We start from the raw sequence: 16,529 nt of genomic DNA, 5'->3' as shown, positions 1-16,529 counted from the left end.
AAAAAATGTTGAAAGCCGACTCTGAAAGCCAAAACAAATGCAAATAAGCTCTCCTCACTATGCCTCGTCACGCCACACCGGGATGAGTCTGGCCGTTCGCCGTTTACACTCGAGTTCCCAAGCGCGCGCTCAGCGAGCAATGAGCGTTTTCTGAGTTTTGTCGGCCGCTTGGTTAGCTCATTGTTTGCTTGTTTGGTTGGTAGGTTGGCTAGCTGACTGCTTGCCTGGTTGCTTTGCGTTGGGGTCTGAGTCTTTGCCATGCTACTGGCGCCTGGGCACTAACGGTTGGCGTACAGTAGACGGTATAGACAGGTTTCAGTCGAGTTGAGCATTTGTTTTGAGACGCGCACGCGAGCTACTCTCTAAGCGAGTTTTGTGTTTCTTATTCACAGAGCAGCTGCCTGTCAGTCTGCCTGCCTGCCTGCCGCTTCGCTTACTTATGCTTGACTACACGTTTTTCAGTGTGTTTTAAACGTTGCGGGAGAGTTGGCTTTGTGAGTTGGTGACCGCATTTGGAAAATACCGCAGTAGTTCTTTATAAGAAGAACAAACAAAAATCGAAAAATTGTAATAAATTTCTTAAACCAATAAGTGCATTCATTTAAAATTTCTGTGTGCAAGCAAAAATTTGTTTTTTAAATCAGCAAAATATCTGTGTAGAAGCTTCAAATTCACATTTCAAAGCAATTTTTGGCGTTCAAGTCTCCGTCAGCCAAGTCTGTGTTTATAATTCAGCTAGAAAATGCTCGCTTAGCTCTCTTACACACACCCAAAACCGTGTTTGTTCGTTGGAACGTGAATTAAAACTTCAAAGAAAAAAGGTGTGGTTGTGTCGTTTGGTGCTCTCTTCTTCAAGCCACTTGGAAACTTCATTCAAAATGGCTTGAGACGATTTCTGCTTGGGCGTTTATACTATGAAATGCACGCAAGACAGAGTCTAAGACTTGAAATTTGACTATATTGATAGCGAGCGACTCAGGCACAAGACTAAGCAAGCTAAGACTAAGTGAGTGCTGTGCGAGAGCAAAGTGTGATAACGCCCGTCGAGTGTGATTATATTTAGAAATTTCTTGGAGAAAATTTGTTTAAAAAAGTCAAAATAACGTGTTTAACAACGTAAAAAGGAAGAAAAAATTATTGAAAAAATAATAAAAAAATTAAAAAAGTCAAACAAGCAAAAGAGACACGAGCATAAATCATGCATATATTCCAAAGTCTAGGACAAAAAACCGAAAAAATTTGAGAACAAGTTTTCTTTATAAAATGCAAAAATAAAATCAAAGAAAACGAAAATAATAACCTAATTAAATTTTCTCAAGCCAAAGTCGAAAAATTGAGAAATGAGCAAAAAAATTTGTTTATAAAATTGTCGAGTCAAAAAAGCGTTAAAAGAGCATACATTTTTTTATAAAATTCAAAACAAAAATTTTAATTTAATATTAAATATTCTCAAGTCAAAGTCGAAAACTCAAAAAAAAAGAACAAAACTTTTGATAAGACTACTAAACAAATGTGACTTTAATTGAATATTAACAAGACAATTTCGAAAATAATACTAAAAAAAAAAAATAAGAATAAAATAAGACAATAAAAAATAATTCTAAATATTTCCAAGTTAAAATTAATAAAGCGAATTTTGAAAAAAAATTGTTTTTAAAAAATAAAAACAAAAAATTGGCTAATATCGAATATTTTCATGCATTAAAGTAAAAAGAAAAACAAAGTAATGCGGACATAAATACTTTGGGGAAATTGCAAAAAAAATGTTTTTGTAATACCAACTATTTCCAAGATAAAAGGAAAAAAAGAAAATTTGATTCTTATAAAAACATTTTCTCCAATAATACTAAATATTTTGAAATTAAAATTAATAAAGCGAAAATTAAAAAAAAATTTACAGAAAGCAATACGAACATAAACTTTTTTTCCAAAACTTCAAATAAACAAGTATTTTCTTAGTTCTAAATATTCCCAAGTTAAAATGAAAAAAGCGAAAAAATTTTTCTATAAAACTAATTCTAAAAAAAAAACAAAATTTTACACATTAAATATTTACAAAAAGAAACTTTTTTTATATAATTTTTACAAAGCAATTGCAACTTTTTTACAAAATTCGAAATAAACAAATATTTTCCTAGTTCTAAATATTCCCAAGTTAAAATGAAAAAAGCGAAAAAATTACGAAGGATTTTTTTATAAAACTAATTCTAAAGAAAAAATGTGCAAACATTAAATATTTACAAAAAGATTCTTTTTATATAAAATTCAAAAACAAAAAATATTTTGCAATAATACTAAATATTTCCAAATTAAAATTCATACAGCGACAATTTGAAAAACAAAAAATTTACAAAAAGCGAAAAAATTAGGAAGCACTTTTTTATAAATCTAATTCTAAAAACAAAACATTTTCAAAATTTTTTCAGCGAAAAGAACATTTTTTTTTAATAAAAAAAACCTAATATCAAATATTCACACGCTTAAAAGTCAAAACAGCAAAACAATACGAGCATAAAATAAAAAAAAAAATTTAAAAAACTCCAAAAATATACTTTTTCCTACAAATATTTCAAAGTGAAAATAATAAAATCATAAAGCCAAAATTTGGAAAATATTTTATGAATTATTTTATAAAATTCCAAAAACAAAAAAAAAATTCCTACTAAATATTTCCTAGTTAAAATCAATAAAGCGAAAATTTCACAAAAAAAATTTTTGTAAAACTCAAAATAAATAAAAATTAGTTAATATCAAATATTCACACACATAAAACTCAAAAACGCAAGACAATACGAGCTTAAATTATTTCATAAAATTTCAACAAAAAAAAAATATTTTCCTAATTTTCAATTTAAAATGAAAGATGCGAACAATTATGGAAGGAATTTTTCTTAAAAATTTCCGAAAAAAAAATTCATTTTCTTAATATTAGGAACTCAAAAATTAAAAAAATTAAATAAAAAAAACTGTGCATTAAATTTTTTATTACTAATTATTCTAACGCTAAATATAACCAAGTTGACATCAATAAAGACACAAATAAAAAAAGTTTATAAAATTCTAAAAAAAACAGAAGAAAATTCCCTTATTTCAAATAATTCCACACATAAAAGTGAAAAAAGCCAAGATTGAAATATTTTATAAAACTCCAAAAATAAACTTTTTCCTAAAAATATTTCCAAATTTAAATCATAAAAATAATATTAAATAAAATAAAATAAAAATCCAAGTTAAAATCATGGAAACTATTTTATAAATTATTTTATAAAATTCCAAAAAACAAAAAAAAATGCCTGCTAAATATTTCCTAGTTGAAATCAATAAAGTGAAAATTTGAAAAAAAAAAATGTGTAAAACTCAAAATTAACGAAAAATTACTTAATATCAAACATTCACACACATAAAAGTCAGAAACGCAAAACAATACGAGCTTAAATTATTTTATAAAATTTCAAAAAAACAAAATAAAAATATATTTTCCTAATACTAAATATTCCCAAGTTACAATCAAAGACATACAAAAATATGATTTTATTTTTTAATTCCAAAAAAATTCATTTTCCCAATAGTCTCTTCTCAGATTAGGATAACCTCAGATTAGGGATAGAAGTCCCCAAAAAGTGCAAATATTTCTGCCAAAAAACGCGCTTGCTATCTACACAAATGTCAACAAAATTTCAACACCAAACAGCCACATCGTGCATAGTATTCGTTTTATTTCATTTTCGGCAGCGCCAAGTCGACTTGACTTGACGTCAGTTGCTCTGAAATTAATTTATATTTTTACACATATACACCCATATATGTATATGAATGTATATCTAAATTCTCTGTCATTGCACTTTCTTTTACATTTTTCACACTGCATTTGCTCGATGCACTCAAAAGTGCAATTGTTAAGCGAATTCACGGTCAAAAACATTCGTCAACACACGTACACACACGTACACACACACCTATGAACGTCCATTGGTCGCACTCACTTTCCTGTGTAAACTATTTCTAGACCAGCCATCGTCTGACATCCGATGTCCGACAATAATTCCGAAAATCGCGCCAGAAGGCCAGTTCAATAGTGACAATCGTCGCAGCGCGAAAAGTTCGAAAGACGCCGCCCATACACATACATACGTACAGGTATATACTCTTGTACTGCTTACTCACCGATAGCCAAATTCAAAAAATCTCAAAACTAATAATATTCACTATAATACAGTTGCGGGTGCGTGTGTGTGTGCGTGTGTAGTTTTTATAGTTTGTTACATCAATTGGCGCCTTGTAAGAGCGCAAAGCCGCATTAGCTGACTATTCAGCTTCCTAGAGTGAGTGGCCTTCGGTCGATCGGACGGGCAGTCGGTCAGCGTTGACAAAACCATCGCCTTCACGGAAATAACGAATAATTAGTTGCAGGCTAATGTAATTGAATATTTTAGTGATAATATTTGTATTTATGTTCTGCCATTACTGAAATAGGAAGCGCACACTTGCGTAAGTCCACGCGCTCAATACATAAATAAAAGGATCATTTGCTAACAAGATATGCACTGAGAAAATATTCAAAATTTTATGTAACAACGTGCCAGCGTTCGTGTACAAAGGTGCGAAGTTAAAGCAAAAACTCCGAGCTTCAAGCTCGCCATTGTAAAACAGTATAGTGCGTAGTGAAAGTCAAACACCAGCCAAAGTTTTAAAAAATAAAAAACCAAAACACATTTACGATCTAAAGCTAAAAATGTCTAAGCCACACCCCATGGAGATATCCAATATGGATGTGGAATTCCACGAGCGCAAAGCAGAACCCTTTGTGCTGGGTAGATTTCTGTATAATTCAGCGGAGGGTACGGTGATGGGACGTGACCGCACCTCATGGGGTAAGTTGAACTATTTATAAAATAAAAACTCATCTCTATCCAAGGTTAAAAAGAAAATGTCATAGTAGAGCTCACTATAATTTTCCTATTGGCAAAATTGGAGCTTGCGAAAAGTGTTTGTTAGATTCGAACTTCGTCTTGAACCACTTAAAGCTCGGGTTTTTTTCACAAAACTGTAACCGAAAACATCAGGTTTTTTTTTATTTCGTATTTAAAAAATGTATATTATTTAAAAATAAAAATTTCAAACGATAAGTAGCGCTGGGCAAGCATGATTTGTTCATTTGTCGTACATATGTAATACAAACATGTCGAAACATGCGAGCAACTCTCATAGTATGTCCACAGCACACGAGCGCTGTTCTTTCAAAACCTTTAAGTGGCTAAAGATTTTCTGATCTTATCCATTGCCACTCTCTTACCATGTCAAGAGGAATGGAGGGATGCTCACTAAACAATCCAGGTACTGGATTCGGCTACAACAACCTTTAAACTGGCGGAACAAAGCAGATATAGCCTTACCACCTTGAGGGAAAACCATAACGTTACCTTAATCTGGGTCTCGGAGCATCAGAACATTGATGATAACGAAAAAGTAGCAAGAGAGGGATCTGCCATGAGAAACATTCTTGCAGAAACGGTATTCACACCACAGGGTGCAATCAAGAACACGTTTCCTCAAAACACCTTTGAATCGCAGATTCTAGATGGAGAGACCAGACAACATGCAAAGTTAGCAGAATGTTATGGCCCACCTACAACCTCAAACAAATGTCAACTTTGATACACATGAAGCGACGGGACGTCTAAATACTGCCGGCAGTGATAACTGGCTTTTGGCCTGTCGGGGAAAAAGCAGCCAAAATGGGCCTCCCTCACAACACATATTGCCGCAGTTGTAAACAACCACTTCCTCTGTGAATGCCCCGTCCTATGGAAGGACAAAATGTTAACCCTGGGCGCTGTTCAAGGGTCTCGTACAACTGTCTGGCTAAGACATAAACAGCCTAATAAGGTTAACACACAGACTTTACATAGTCACGCTCTAAATAACTGGTAAACAAGTTGGTAGCGAAGATGTGGCAACAATATGGAGATTCTGGAAGAATCACATCTTCGCTAAGATTTAGAAAATAAAATTTGTTGTTGTGGGAACATAAATCTTTGGAGAACACAGCTCAAGCCCCAATTCCAACCAGATATAAGTCCAGAACACTCCCGTAATACAACTCTTCTGCGGTCGAGAAAGTTGAAAACCAATACCCTCACTGTCATTGGTGGTTATCCTAATCTGAGGAGAGATTATTTCATCTCTACTATAAAACACGTGCTTTCCTCATCCCATCAATTCATATAAGAACTCAACGCACATTTTATCCTGCTCCGCTAGATTTATCGATATCGATATATGTTATATTTATATTGAAGCAATTCACAAAACCGTTGGCTAGATCATGTCGTCCGAATGGATACAAACGCTCCGGCTCTGAAAGTATTCGATACGGTACTAGCTGGTGGCAACAGAGGAAGAGGAAGGCATCCTTTGCGTTGGAAAGATCAGGTGGAGAAGGACTTGACTTCACGTGGTGTGTCCAACTGGCGCCGGTTAGCACGAGAAAGAAACGACTGGCACGCTTTGTTAAGCTCGGCCAAAATCGCGTAAGCGGTTTGCCAAGCGCAATGAAGTCATCGGTCGTCGTCGCCTATTTCATCTCACTAAGTTTTATTTTGTTACAGTGCACTATGGCCTATGGTACTTGACGACGAGCCTATTATTGAAGGCTTCTGCTGAATTCCGCCTTCTCAGGCTTTTTGTATCATATCATCAATGAATTTCGAATCACTCCATCTAGGTGTGTGAGTATTCGTCTTGAGAGAACTACATATTCGCAACGGATGTGCTCTGGTGATTCATCGGCCAGCTCACATAAACGACAGATACTTTCTGATATTCATAAGTCGTAGTTTGCTGTAATGATATTGAAGACTCCAATGTCCTGTATACTTAGTATTCAGTGAGAGCTCATAATTTCTCTCTTTCCATATTTAGAAGCCTACTTAACACTCATCTCCAAGGAAGAATGAATGTTCAGACAAAAAGTGGAGTGTATATTTTTTGTCATTCTCAGCACTACTTTCAATTTCTTTACATGGCTTAAGTCATCTATGTTTAAGTAGTCACTAAGAACTAAACATTTTTTGGCTTAAAAAAAAAAATAATAATAAAAAATGCTGAGATTCGGCGATTGCGGAGCTAAAATGGCGACATACATACGTGGTTGATATACTCGTCGCTATTAGTTATGATCTTTGGATTGCTGAGCAATGGCATCGGAATGATTTTGAAATGTAGTAGCACTGAATGAAGTGAATTTATGGGCGGGTGTCTTGGATTGCACAGAGCCGTGAATAATCAATTTCAATCTACTTTTTCTGAAGATTCGATGTTTCTCCTTCTTGTTTAATATCTTGTTCTAAGGACTAATGAGATTCGTGCTCGGGCTAAAACTGTAGATCCTTCCATTTGTGGAACAACACACGTCACAACTAGAAGAAGGACCTCCGCCAAACACCCACAAAGAGTGTAAACGCCAAGCTGATTTTGTCTTATCGATTTTCGTTATGAAATGGGTTACCGAATAGCAAGATCGATAAAATTGTGGTTAAGGAAAGATAACAATGCGAATATCGTTAAAATGTGTTAGTGAATCGTACCTTGTATAGAGCGAAATGAGAGAGTTCACGATTTTGTTGAGGCAGGCACCCGCTTGCTTACGATGAGTACGTCGAACATTTATCCCTCCCCCTCAGTTTTGAAGACGGAACTAGACGAGGAACTAACTCTGAAAGCATAGTCTATATGGGAAGTATCTACTGCACAGAGGATTGACAAAATAATGTTATGAACTTGCAACACGAAAACAACCAACTTTATTCTATCACTTCCAAGGAAGGAACCTAAAATATTGGTTGGAGAACTGACATTACATTATCTCACTCCATATCACGCAGCTAAAATGGGATTGGTGTAAAATGACGCGTGTAATTTCTGCAAGGAATGAGGGGGTACATTAGAACACCTTCTTTTCCACTCCCCTGCTTTAAGCAGAACTCGTTACAACTGTCTGGGATCGGTATACTTTTCGTCTCGGTGCGCCGTTGGTCTAGAGCTCAAAAATGTAGGGTATTTTCAGGAATATTTTTTACAATAAAAAATGATATTTAAATTTTTTAGGCTTTTTATTCAACTTCCTTCACATACAAAACTGAAAAAAAAGTTGAATTTTAATAATATTAAAAATGGCGCTGAAGTTGACTTTCCTGGGACCTGGAAGGTGTTGTCCATTTTGGCCCTTCTGTTTATCTGAAACATGAAAACCAAAAAAAATTATTAATCAGTAGGACTGTAGCTATGTCCCATAATAGAATAAAAAAAATTGACAAAATGGCCCGGTTTTGAATTTCACACTCTAAAAATCGGATTTTTTCAGTTTTTTAATGAAAAAAAACACGAAATCATTGAGTTAATAATATGACTCTAGTACGGGCGTTAGCCATTGTCCACAACATATTAAAATTTCAGACGATTCGGTTGAATATTTTTTTTTTTTTTTTGACAACACCAGACCGAAAAAAGTAGTTTTCAGATAATTGAGTTTAAGCTTGGAGACTGGCCGCGTGACGAATCTCACTCTACCTGCTATAACGGCTGCAGAATCGAAAATACTGGGAATATCCTTCCAAAAATTTGACAGTATATTCTTAAAAGCCTATACTTTCGAAATATTAAAAAAGAAAAAAAATCGATTTTTTTAAAATTCTAGGCCATCGCCATATTACTTGGGCGGTGGCCGTAGCCGAATGGGTTGGTGCGTAACTACCAATCGGAATTCAGAGGGAACGTAGGTTCGAATCTCGGTGAAATACCAAAATTAAGAAAAACATGTTTCTAATAGCGGTCGCCCCTCGGGCAGGCAATGGCAAACCTCCGAGTGTATTTCTGCCATGAAAAAGCTCCTCATAAAAATATCTGCCGTTAGGAATCGGCTTGAAACTGTAAGTCCCTCCATTTGTGGAACAAAATCAAGAGGCACACTACAAATAGGAGGAGGAGCTCGGCCAAACACCCTAAAAGGGTGTACGCGCCAATTATATATGTAGGTATGTATATGCTTAACACGTCTCGAACAACACTGGTAGCACTGCAGACACTTATGGTATATGTAAGATCTATTCAGATCAGCCAGATATACCTAACCTAAGCTAGTGCGCTATCTGAGTTAAATGAAGTTCCTCATTTTGACCCTTAGCTGCCTAATGGAGCTGTCCGTAGCCTGCTATGTTATTTATTTTATAAATATATATATATATATATATAATTGTAATATAAATAGTATTTAATAGTTTTGCTCTATATGCAATAAGAATTTGTTCAGTTCGCTAAATAAATAAATAAAAAAATGTTTGCACACAACATCAATCTCATCTAAAATCTCTTGCAAGTATTCTTCCTACCCGTGTACATACAACCGTGCATTCATCCACACATAAGTGCGACAATCCACTGAATCGTTTCAACCCTATATTATATTCATTTTAGTTGCGTCACAGCGGAAAACCATATTTGGTTAAAAATTAATAAAAAATTTTGTTGTAACCTTGAGCAGCGATCATGTGCAAAATAAATATTCTCAAATATTTTCTTCCCGCCACCTATTAATAATAACGCGATTAGTATTTGCGGCGCGCTTTAGAATGATCATTAAAATAAAATCATGAACTTATTTAGGTGGAAATTGGCAAAGAAACTGAAGAAAAATGAAAACAAAAATGTTGGAGTTTAGAAGCTTTAACACAAAAACCACAGTCTCGCATAAAGGTGGCAATGATCATTCGCTTGCTATTCTATAATGAATTAAAAGGAATTTGGTGTGTGCATGTATTAGTGTACGTGATGCTGTAGAGCACGTGCTTTCAACTTAAATAGTTTACTATAATTGGAAAATAATAAATTTTACTGGAAGACAAATGTTTTTCACCAGAAATAGTTACTATTTTTATGTCTGTTTGATAATTAAAACTTCACCGTAGGTACGTAATAGGCGACCTGAATATACATATTTCTTAAAAGTTAATTATTGCTTTTAATTGCGCTGGAACTAAACTAAAGCATGTTGACAGTCGATCTTGCTTATTATTTCTGATTTATTTCTGACATTTACAGACAATTCTGTAATTGTTTAGAATGAAGTTTTTAATAAGCTGTGAGTCATTGTTACTTTGTAGAAATCTGTAAGTCTGACTAGAAAGCGAATGCCTTGTACCAGAGACGAACGATCAATGTCTGCTCTGATTATGTCACAAAAAAATTGCAGTCAGAGTATTGAGCTTCTACGTTCGCATTGCTTCAATGAACTGCACTTTTTGGTGCATATTTCGACTTAACAAATTGAGTGCCATGTCGCATATTTTTGTACGACCCCAAACACTTCCTGGGGTGTCTTAGCACACGAAAGCGTACGAAAAGTTGTAATGTAAAACAATTAGATGCAATAATTTTTGAATTTATACATGCATTTTTTATATTTCTATAGTAAAGACCTATAGGTGAAAAAAAAATTGTGGGAAAATTTGCATAGCGTTATGATGATTTAACGGTTACTATTCCGTCATGGCGGCCGCCGTAGCCGAATGTGTTGGTGCGTGACTATCATTCTGAATTCACAGAAAGAACGTAGGTTCGAATCTCGGTGAAGCATCAAATTAAGAAAAACATTTTTCTAATAGCGGTCGCCCCTCGGCAGGCAATGGCAAACCTCCAAGTGTATTTCTGCCTTGAAAAAGCTCCTCATAAAAATATCTGCCGTTCGAAGTCGGTTTGAACCTGTAGGTCCCTCTATCAACATCCCTGTGGAACAACATCAAGACGCACATCTCAAATAGGAGGAGGAGCTCGGCCAAAACTCCCGAAAAAGGTGCACGCGCCAATTATATATATAATATAAATAGGGATGAAACTTTCCTAAATTGTTTATATCAAAGCGAAAAAATGGGCGGTTTTTTTTGTAAAACAAATACCATATCGCGCAACGTTTTCAACCAGAATTTTTAAAATTTTCTTGATTTGCAGGTTTATATAACGAAATGCAAGTTTAAAGTGACTATAAAATGCCAGTGATTTTTGGCAAAATTTTGCTTGACGGTGCTAGACTTTTGCTTCCATATAAAAAAATCGAGCATGCACTTTGTCCTTCTATAAAACTTATTTATTAACTCTAATTTCAACCCTTCATTCCAGTGTAGAGTTTGTTGGGAGCGAAATCTGTCAAAAGCCATATTCAGTTCACATACTAAAGGGTGGTCAATCGAGCGTCAGAAATTCGAACTACCATTTTGTAATTTTGAGATCTTTTAATGTTGAAAATACTGGAATAGGCTTTTTTAAGTGAAATATTTTTGGTTCATTTTAACATTAAAACATTTTTTCTTTTTGAATTTTTCCAAAAAATTTTTTTTAGAATTTTTTGATTTGAAATTTGTTTTTAATTTTTTTTAAAGAAATATATTTCTTAATAAAAAATGGTCAAACAAAATATCATTTTGTTGCTATCATTTTTTTTTTGTTGTTTAACGTTTTGAGAAAAAATGTTGTTATAGTTTTTCAAAAATACTCATCACATACTTTCTTCTTTTCTTTTCATTAATAACTGAGACCACATACTAACAGTTGTTTTTGAATTCTTTTTTTAAAGAAATATATTTTTTTTTGTTGTTAAAAATTTTGAGAATAATTTTTTTGTAGTTTTCAAAAAACACCCATGACAGACTTTCGCCTTGTTCTATCCTATTATTGAATAGAAAAAACTGTATGCCCCTTTTTTTGTGCGAAGAAAAAATGCTTAATTCTTCTGCATTATAAAATTCTGCTTAACTTAGTAAATAGTTTTTCAAAACTTACAAAAACAGATTCCTTTAAAATAGTGAAAAAAAACAAATTTTTTTTTGAATAAATAGTTTTTCAAAAATTACAAAAAACAAGATTTTTCAATGTTTTCAAAAAAAAAATTATTTGAATAAATAGTGTTTCAAACATTACAAAACAAAAGTTTCATCAAAGTTAAAAAAAAACATTTTTAATTTGAATAATTTTTTTCAAAAATTACAAAAAAAACGTTTTTTCAAAGGTTTCAAAACTTTTTTTATTTGAATAAAAAGTTTTTCAAAAATTGCAAAATTCAAGTATCTTAAAAGTTTCGATATTTTTTTTTTTTTTTAGCAAATAGTTTTTCAAAAATTACACAAAAATGTCTTAAAAATTTTGAAAAAAACTAATTTTATTCGAATAAATAGTTAAACAAAAATACAAAAAAAGGTTTGTAAGAGTTTTGAAATTTTTTTTTTTTTCATTTACACAAATAGTTTTTCAAAAATTACAAAAAAAAAATGTTTTAAAAGTTTTGAAAAAAGAATTTTATTTGAATAAATAGTTTTTCAAAAATTCCAAAACAACGTTTTTTCAAAGTTTCCAAAATTTATTTTATTTTATTGTAATAAATAGTATTTCAAAAATTACAAAACACAAGTATCATCAAAATTTTGTAATTTTTTTTTTAATTGAATAAACAGTTTTTCAAAAATTACAAAATTCAAGTATCTTAAAAGTTTCGAAATTTTTTTTTTGTTTTAGCAAATAGTTTTTCAAAAATTATAAAAAAATGTCTTCGCAATTTTGGAAAAAACAAATCTTATTTAGTTTCACAAAAACTACAAAAAAAGGTTAACAAAAAATGTTAATTTTGAATTGGGTAGATGTTAAAAAGAACTCTATACCAAAAATTTCAACTTCGAAAAAACAAAAAATTATTAATTAAAAACAATTTTCAGTTCACATTCGTGGGGGGCATTTTTTTATATAATCTGGTAGATAATTTCATGGTATTTATTTTTTGAATATGACATCCGGCATATGTCCGCTCCGGCTACCAGACTATGTAGTCCGCGACTATGTAGTCCATTCGACCAGTCCACTTTGACTACTTTTTCCAATAAATCGGAATAATAAATCTAAATGAGCTCAATCAGCTAAAATGCGAGACAAACAATGTTGGCCATTTGGCTTCAATTTTTGCACGATCTGTATTTTATATGCATGAAAGCCAAGATGCTTTCTTAAAATTTCCCTGGTAGTAGGAGGGCAATGCCCAAAGAGTTAAGAATGACTTCTTCGGCATCTTCTTCAACACTTCGCTATAAGAACTTCGAGAACAAGGTTTCTTTTTTTTAATATTATATAATATAAAAAAATATTCATTAAAAAATATTAAAGCGATATTTAACTATAAAAGAATTGAATCCCAAATACTATATGCACCACCCTGTATTACAATTTTGATATCCGACTGCCTGTGTAAGTGACAACTCAACTAAAATTTGAAATATCTTAACGAAAGCTAGTTTTAGCACGAAGTAAACAGATATGACGAAGTTAGTCCATCCACATAACGGTGATTTTCAGATATGATTTGAGGCGATATTTCTTGTGACTAACCAAGAAAAGGTGCTAAAATTTAGTATAAATAAAGCGAGGTTCGGTAAATGGAAAGCAAGCAAAGGGAAAGAAACAAAACTTTGGTATACTTTAAAAAAATCGCTTCGTTGAAATTAAAACGTTCGCCAGATATACAAATGTACATACATACATACTTATAAATTTCAGTTCTCAATGAATTTGTATTCTTTAATACTTATTTTTGTAAATTTTATTTCGCACTCCCACAATATTATAAAAAGTAGCACCAAAGCATCTTAAGAAATTTAGAATATTTCTAAAAAAAGAAGATGTTTTCAAGTGTATCTATTCCCTATCTTCTTGCGTCTTATGTTTGCAAGTTTTGCATTTCCTAATAAAATCTAAAAATACCAAAGAAAAAACAAGAAATGCCATTAATAAATATCTGCCAGCGGTGCGTTTAGAAATCGAACAACTACAATGCAGTACGCAATGAGCTGATGCTGAGAGTGCCAGAGCGCATCATGCTGATGACAAGAGCTGAGGCTCTTATTGAGGCGTTGGTACATTTTGGCGCTCTCTAACAGCAGCAGTACGCACGCCAGCATATCTGTACGCCCTTTCGCCCCCCACAAGGTGCCCAACAAATTTGTCTACCTGCATAAGTATGTGTGAAAGACCATTGGCCGCGTAGTGTAAACAGTATTTAGTGACCAAATGTCAGTATAAAAATGTTTCATTACTTTTTTCCTTTTTTTTTCATTTAATATTTTATTATTATTTGCTTCTTGACTCAAGTCGATTTGATGGCATTTTCTCACGTTCGCTCATTCCACAAAAGTTCTTTTATAGTTCCAACTACCATTTGTTTGTTTACTCAGCGAAATACTATACTTTTGTTTATATTAACACTAGCAACTATTTGTAAAGGTGTGCGTGTGCGTGTGTAGGTATTATTTTACTCATCAGCAACTCACTTGGTTACACCTAACCTAACTTCTGCTCTTTTAATTTACTGCATATGCACCTTAGCTGGTTCGCCTGCATTGGCTAATGTTTCAGTTAATATTTATGTGCGTCGAGTTTGGTTTTGTTTTCAGTTGCCTCCCTCGGTCAATAGCACAGAATTAAGTAGCCAAACGCAAGTGTTGTGACCAAAATAGAGTTCGCTCTTCTTCTTCTAGCTCTAGCTACTTCTCCCCACCTTTGCAGTCAGTTATTTAGCGTCGCTTCTGTTTTTGTCATGTTTCAACCTACGTCACTTGTAATGCCGGTTAGACGGAGACAACTGTCGCTGTCGTTGTATGTGTCTGTCCGGAGTCGTATTCATTGAGGTTATGTTGTGTACAATTCAGTTTTGTTTATTACATTTTGGTCGAAACCAGAAATAGTATTTGAGTAGTGTTGTACGAGGTAAATTTTACTTGTTGAGTGACATAGTGGCACCGCACCTCAAATGAGTGCGTGAGTGAGTGGGAAGCAAAGCAGTGGAAGCGGAGTGACAAATTGTTCTCAGCATTGAATTGTTGGCAGTGCTCTCTAAGTGGCCCATGTGGAAATTTTAAAGAATTTTTCTTCGAATATTTTTATTAAATAATAAGTGTTTGATTTTCATAATTTTGCTATTGCCCTTATTCTAAGAAAATGAGCAGATATCTTGAAGAAGTTATGCGCGAAACATTTATACATATATAATTTCTATGTAATTTTTTTTTTTTGTAATACAGTAGGTTCTGTTTTTATGCGGTAGATACGTTCCGCAAGAAACAGCATAAAAAAAACAGCATAAAAAAAGCTACTAGTTGTATAGTAAAACTATATATACGTTTCAAATGCTAAAACCGCATGAATCTGAAATAATTAAATAAAATCGCATAAACAAAAAATTGTATTTTTGAAAATTATATCTTTATTTAAGAAACGTCAGAATCGAAAAATAAATTTAAGTCAGAAATAGAATCAGACAATACCCACATGTTGCGCGTTCGTTTAGGATTTGGCGTAAAATCACTTTCGTCACTTTAGGAAATGTACACGTCTGATCTAGATAGTTATGCAGGCGGTTCCATACTTGTAGGGTTAGCATTTCTGATGTAATCTGTGATGAGTTTTTGCTTAGCTGGTTTAGAATCTTGTTTATATGTACAATTCCCGATAGGTCGACATGCATTTTGTAATTTAAAAAAAAACCGCACTATTTCAAAACCGCATAAAATAAAGCCGCATAAAAACAGAACCTACTGTACTTAATTTAAAACATTCTACGTTCAATGTTAATGTTCTGCGATTAAAAAAAATAGTCTCCTATTTTTTATTTAAAGTTCATCCGCCAACGCTTTGAAATCTGTCATTGCATTCCCATGGGAAAAATGCCTTTTTCGGTAATTTGGATATAAAATACTTTTAAATCAGAATTATATAGCCTCCTATTTTAATTTCGTTTCACAAACATTTTATTTATTATAAGAAACTAAAATTAAAGCAATTTTGCTGAGGCATTCAAAAATTAAAAAAACGAAAGAATTTAAATTTAAAAAAATATATACCTATATATTTACATATTTGTTTGTTTTTCTGTTTTATTATTCGCCTTTACATGCAAAGTGGTCAAATAAAATTTGAGAATTTTTTTTATGACTTTCGAAAAAATTAGTAATGAATAAATTAAATGAAAATGTAAGGGGAGTATTTTTCAAAAATGACAAAAAAAATTGTACCAAAAATTATAACAAAAAAATTAAATTTTTTCTCATAAAGTTTAAGACGCAGAAATTTGGAAATTTGAGTGGAGTGTTTTTCACAATTTTTTTAAGTTAACTTCTTTTTATAGTCAAGCTTACAAAGACTATAATAAAAAAAATGTTAATAAATTTATTTTCATTTTTTAGAATAAAACTTACAATACTTAAAACAATTTTCAAAACTTAAGGAATTTTTTTTTTGCTTGTAATTTTCGAAAAAATTAATAATGAAAAAATTAAAGGAAACTTTGAAAAAAGTGTTTTTCAAAAATGACAAAAAAAATAGCTTACGAAAAAATTTTTCAAAAAAATAATTTTATTTTTTTCAGAAAAATTCTTTTTAATTTTTATTTTATCCTGAAACAACTTTTTGTTACAATTTTCCAATATAATTCTTATTATAGTCAA

The 16,529-nt window shown here is 32.4% G+C and overlaps 1 protein-coding gene across 3 annotated transcripts in view; it reads left to right on the top strand.

The window, feature by feature from the left end:
- LOC128862801 (sodium/potassium-transporting ATPase subunit beta-2) overlaps positions 1-16,529 on the top strand; it is a 44,023-nt gene that overhangs the window by 14,366 nt on the left and 13,128 nt on the right. Inside the window, exons 1-2 of one of the 3 annotated variants that reach the window (XM_054101547.1) lie at positions 323-494; positions 4,474-4,871. The exons of 1 other annotated variant lie outside the window; for it this stretch is intronic. In XM_054101547.1, coding sequence (XP_053957522.1) covers positions 4,733-4,871 — 139 coding nt within the window. In that variant the 5' untranslated portion in view covers positions 323-494; positions 4,474-4,732. Of the gene's footprint in view, positions 1-322; positions 568-4,473; positions 4,872-16,529 lie in introns of those variants that run through there. One more of the 3 variants, XM_054101546.1, reaches the window with a different exon arrangement.

This window comes from Anastrepha ludens, chromosome 5, assembly GCF_028408465.1.
Source record: "Anastrepha ludens isolate Willacy chromosome 5, idAnaLude1.1, whole genome shotgun sequence".
Taxonomy (NCBI): domain Eukaryota; kingdom Metazoa; phylum Arthropoda; class Insecta; order Diptera; family Tephritidae; genus Anastrepha; species Anastrepha ludens.
Note: the sequence above shows the minus strand (reverse complement) of the source record. Positions and strands in the feature narration are given on the sequence as shown.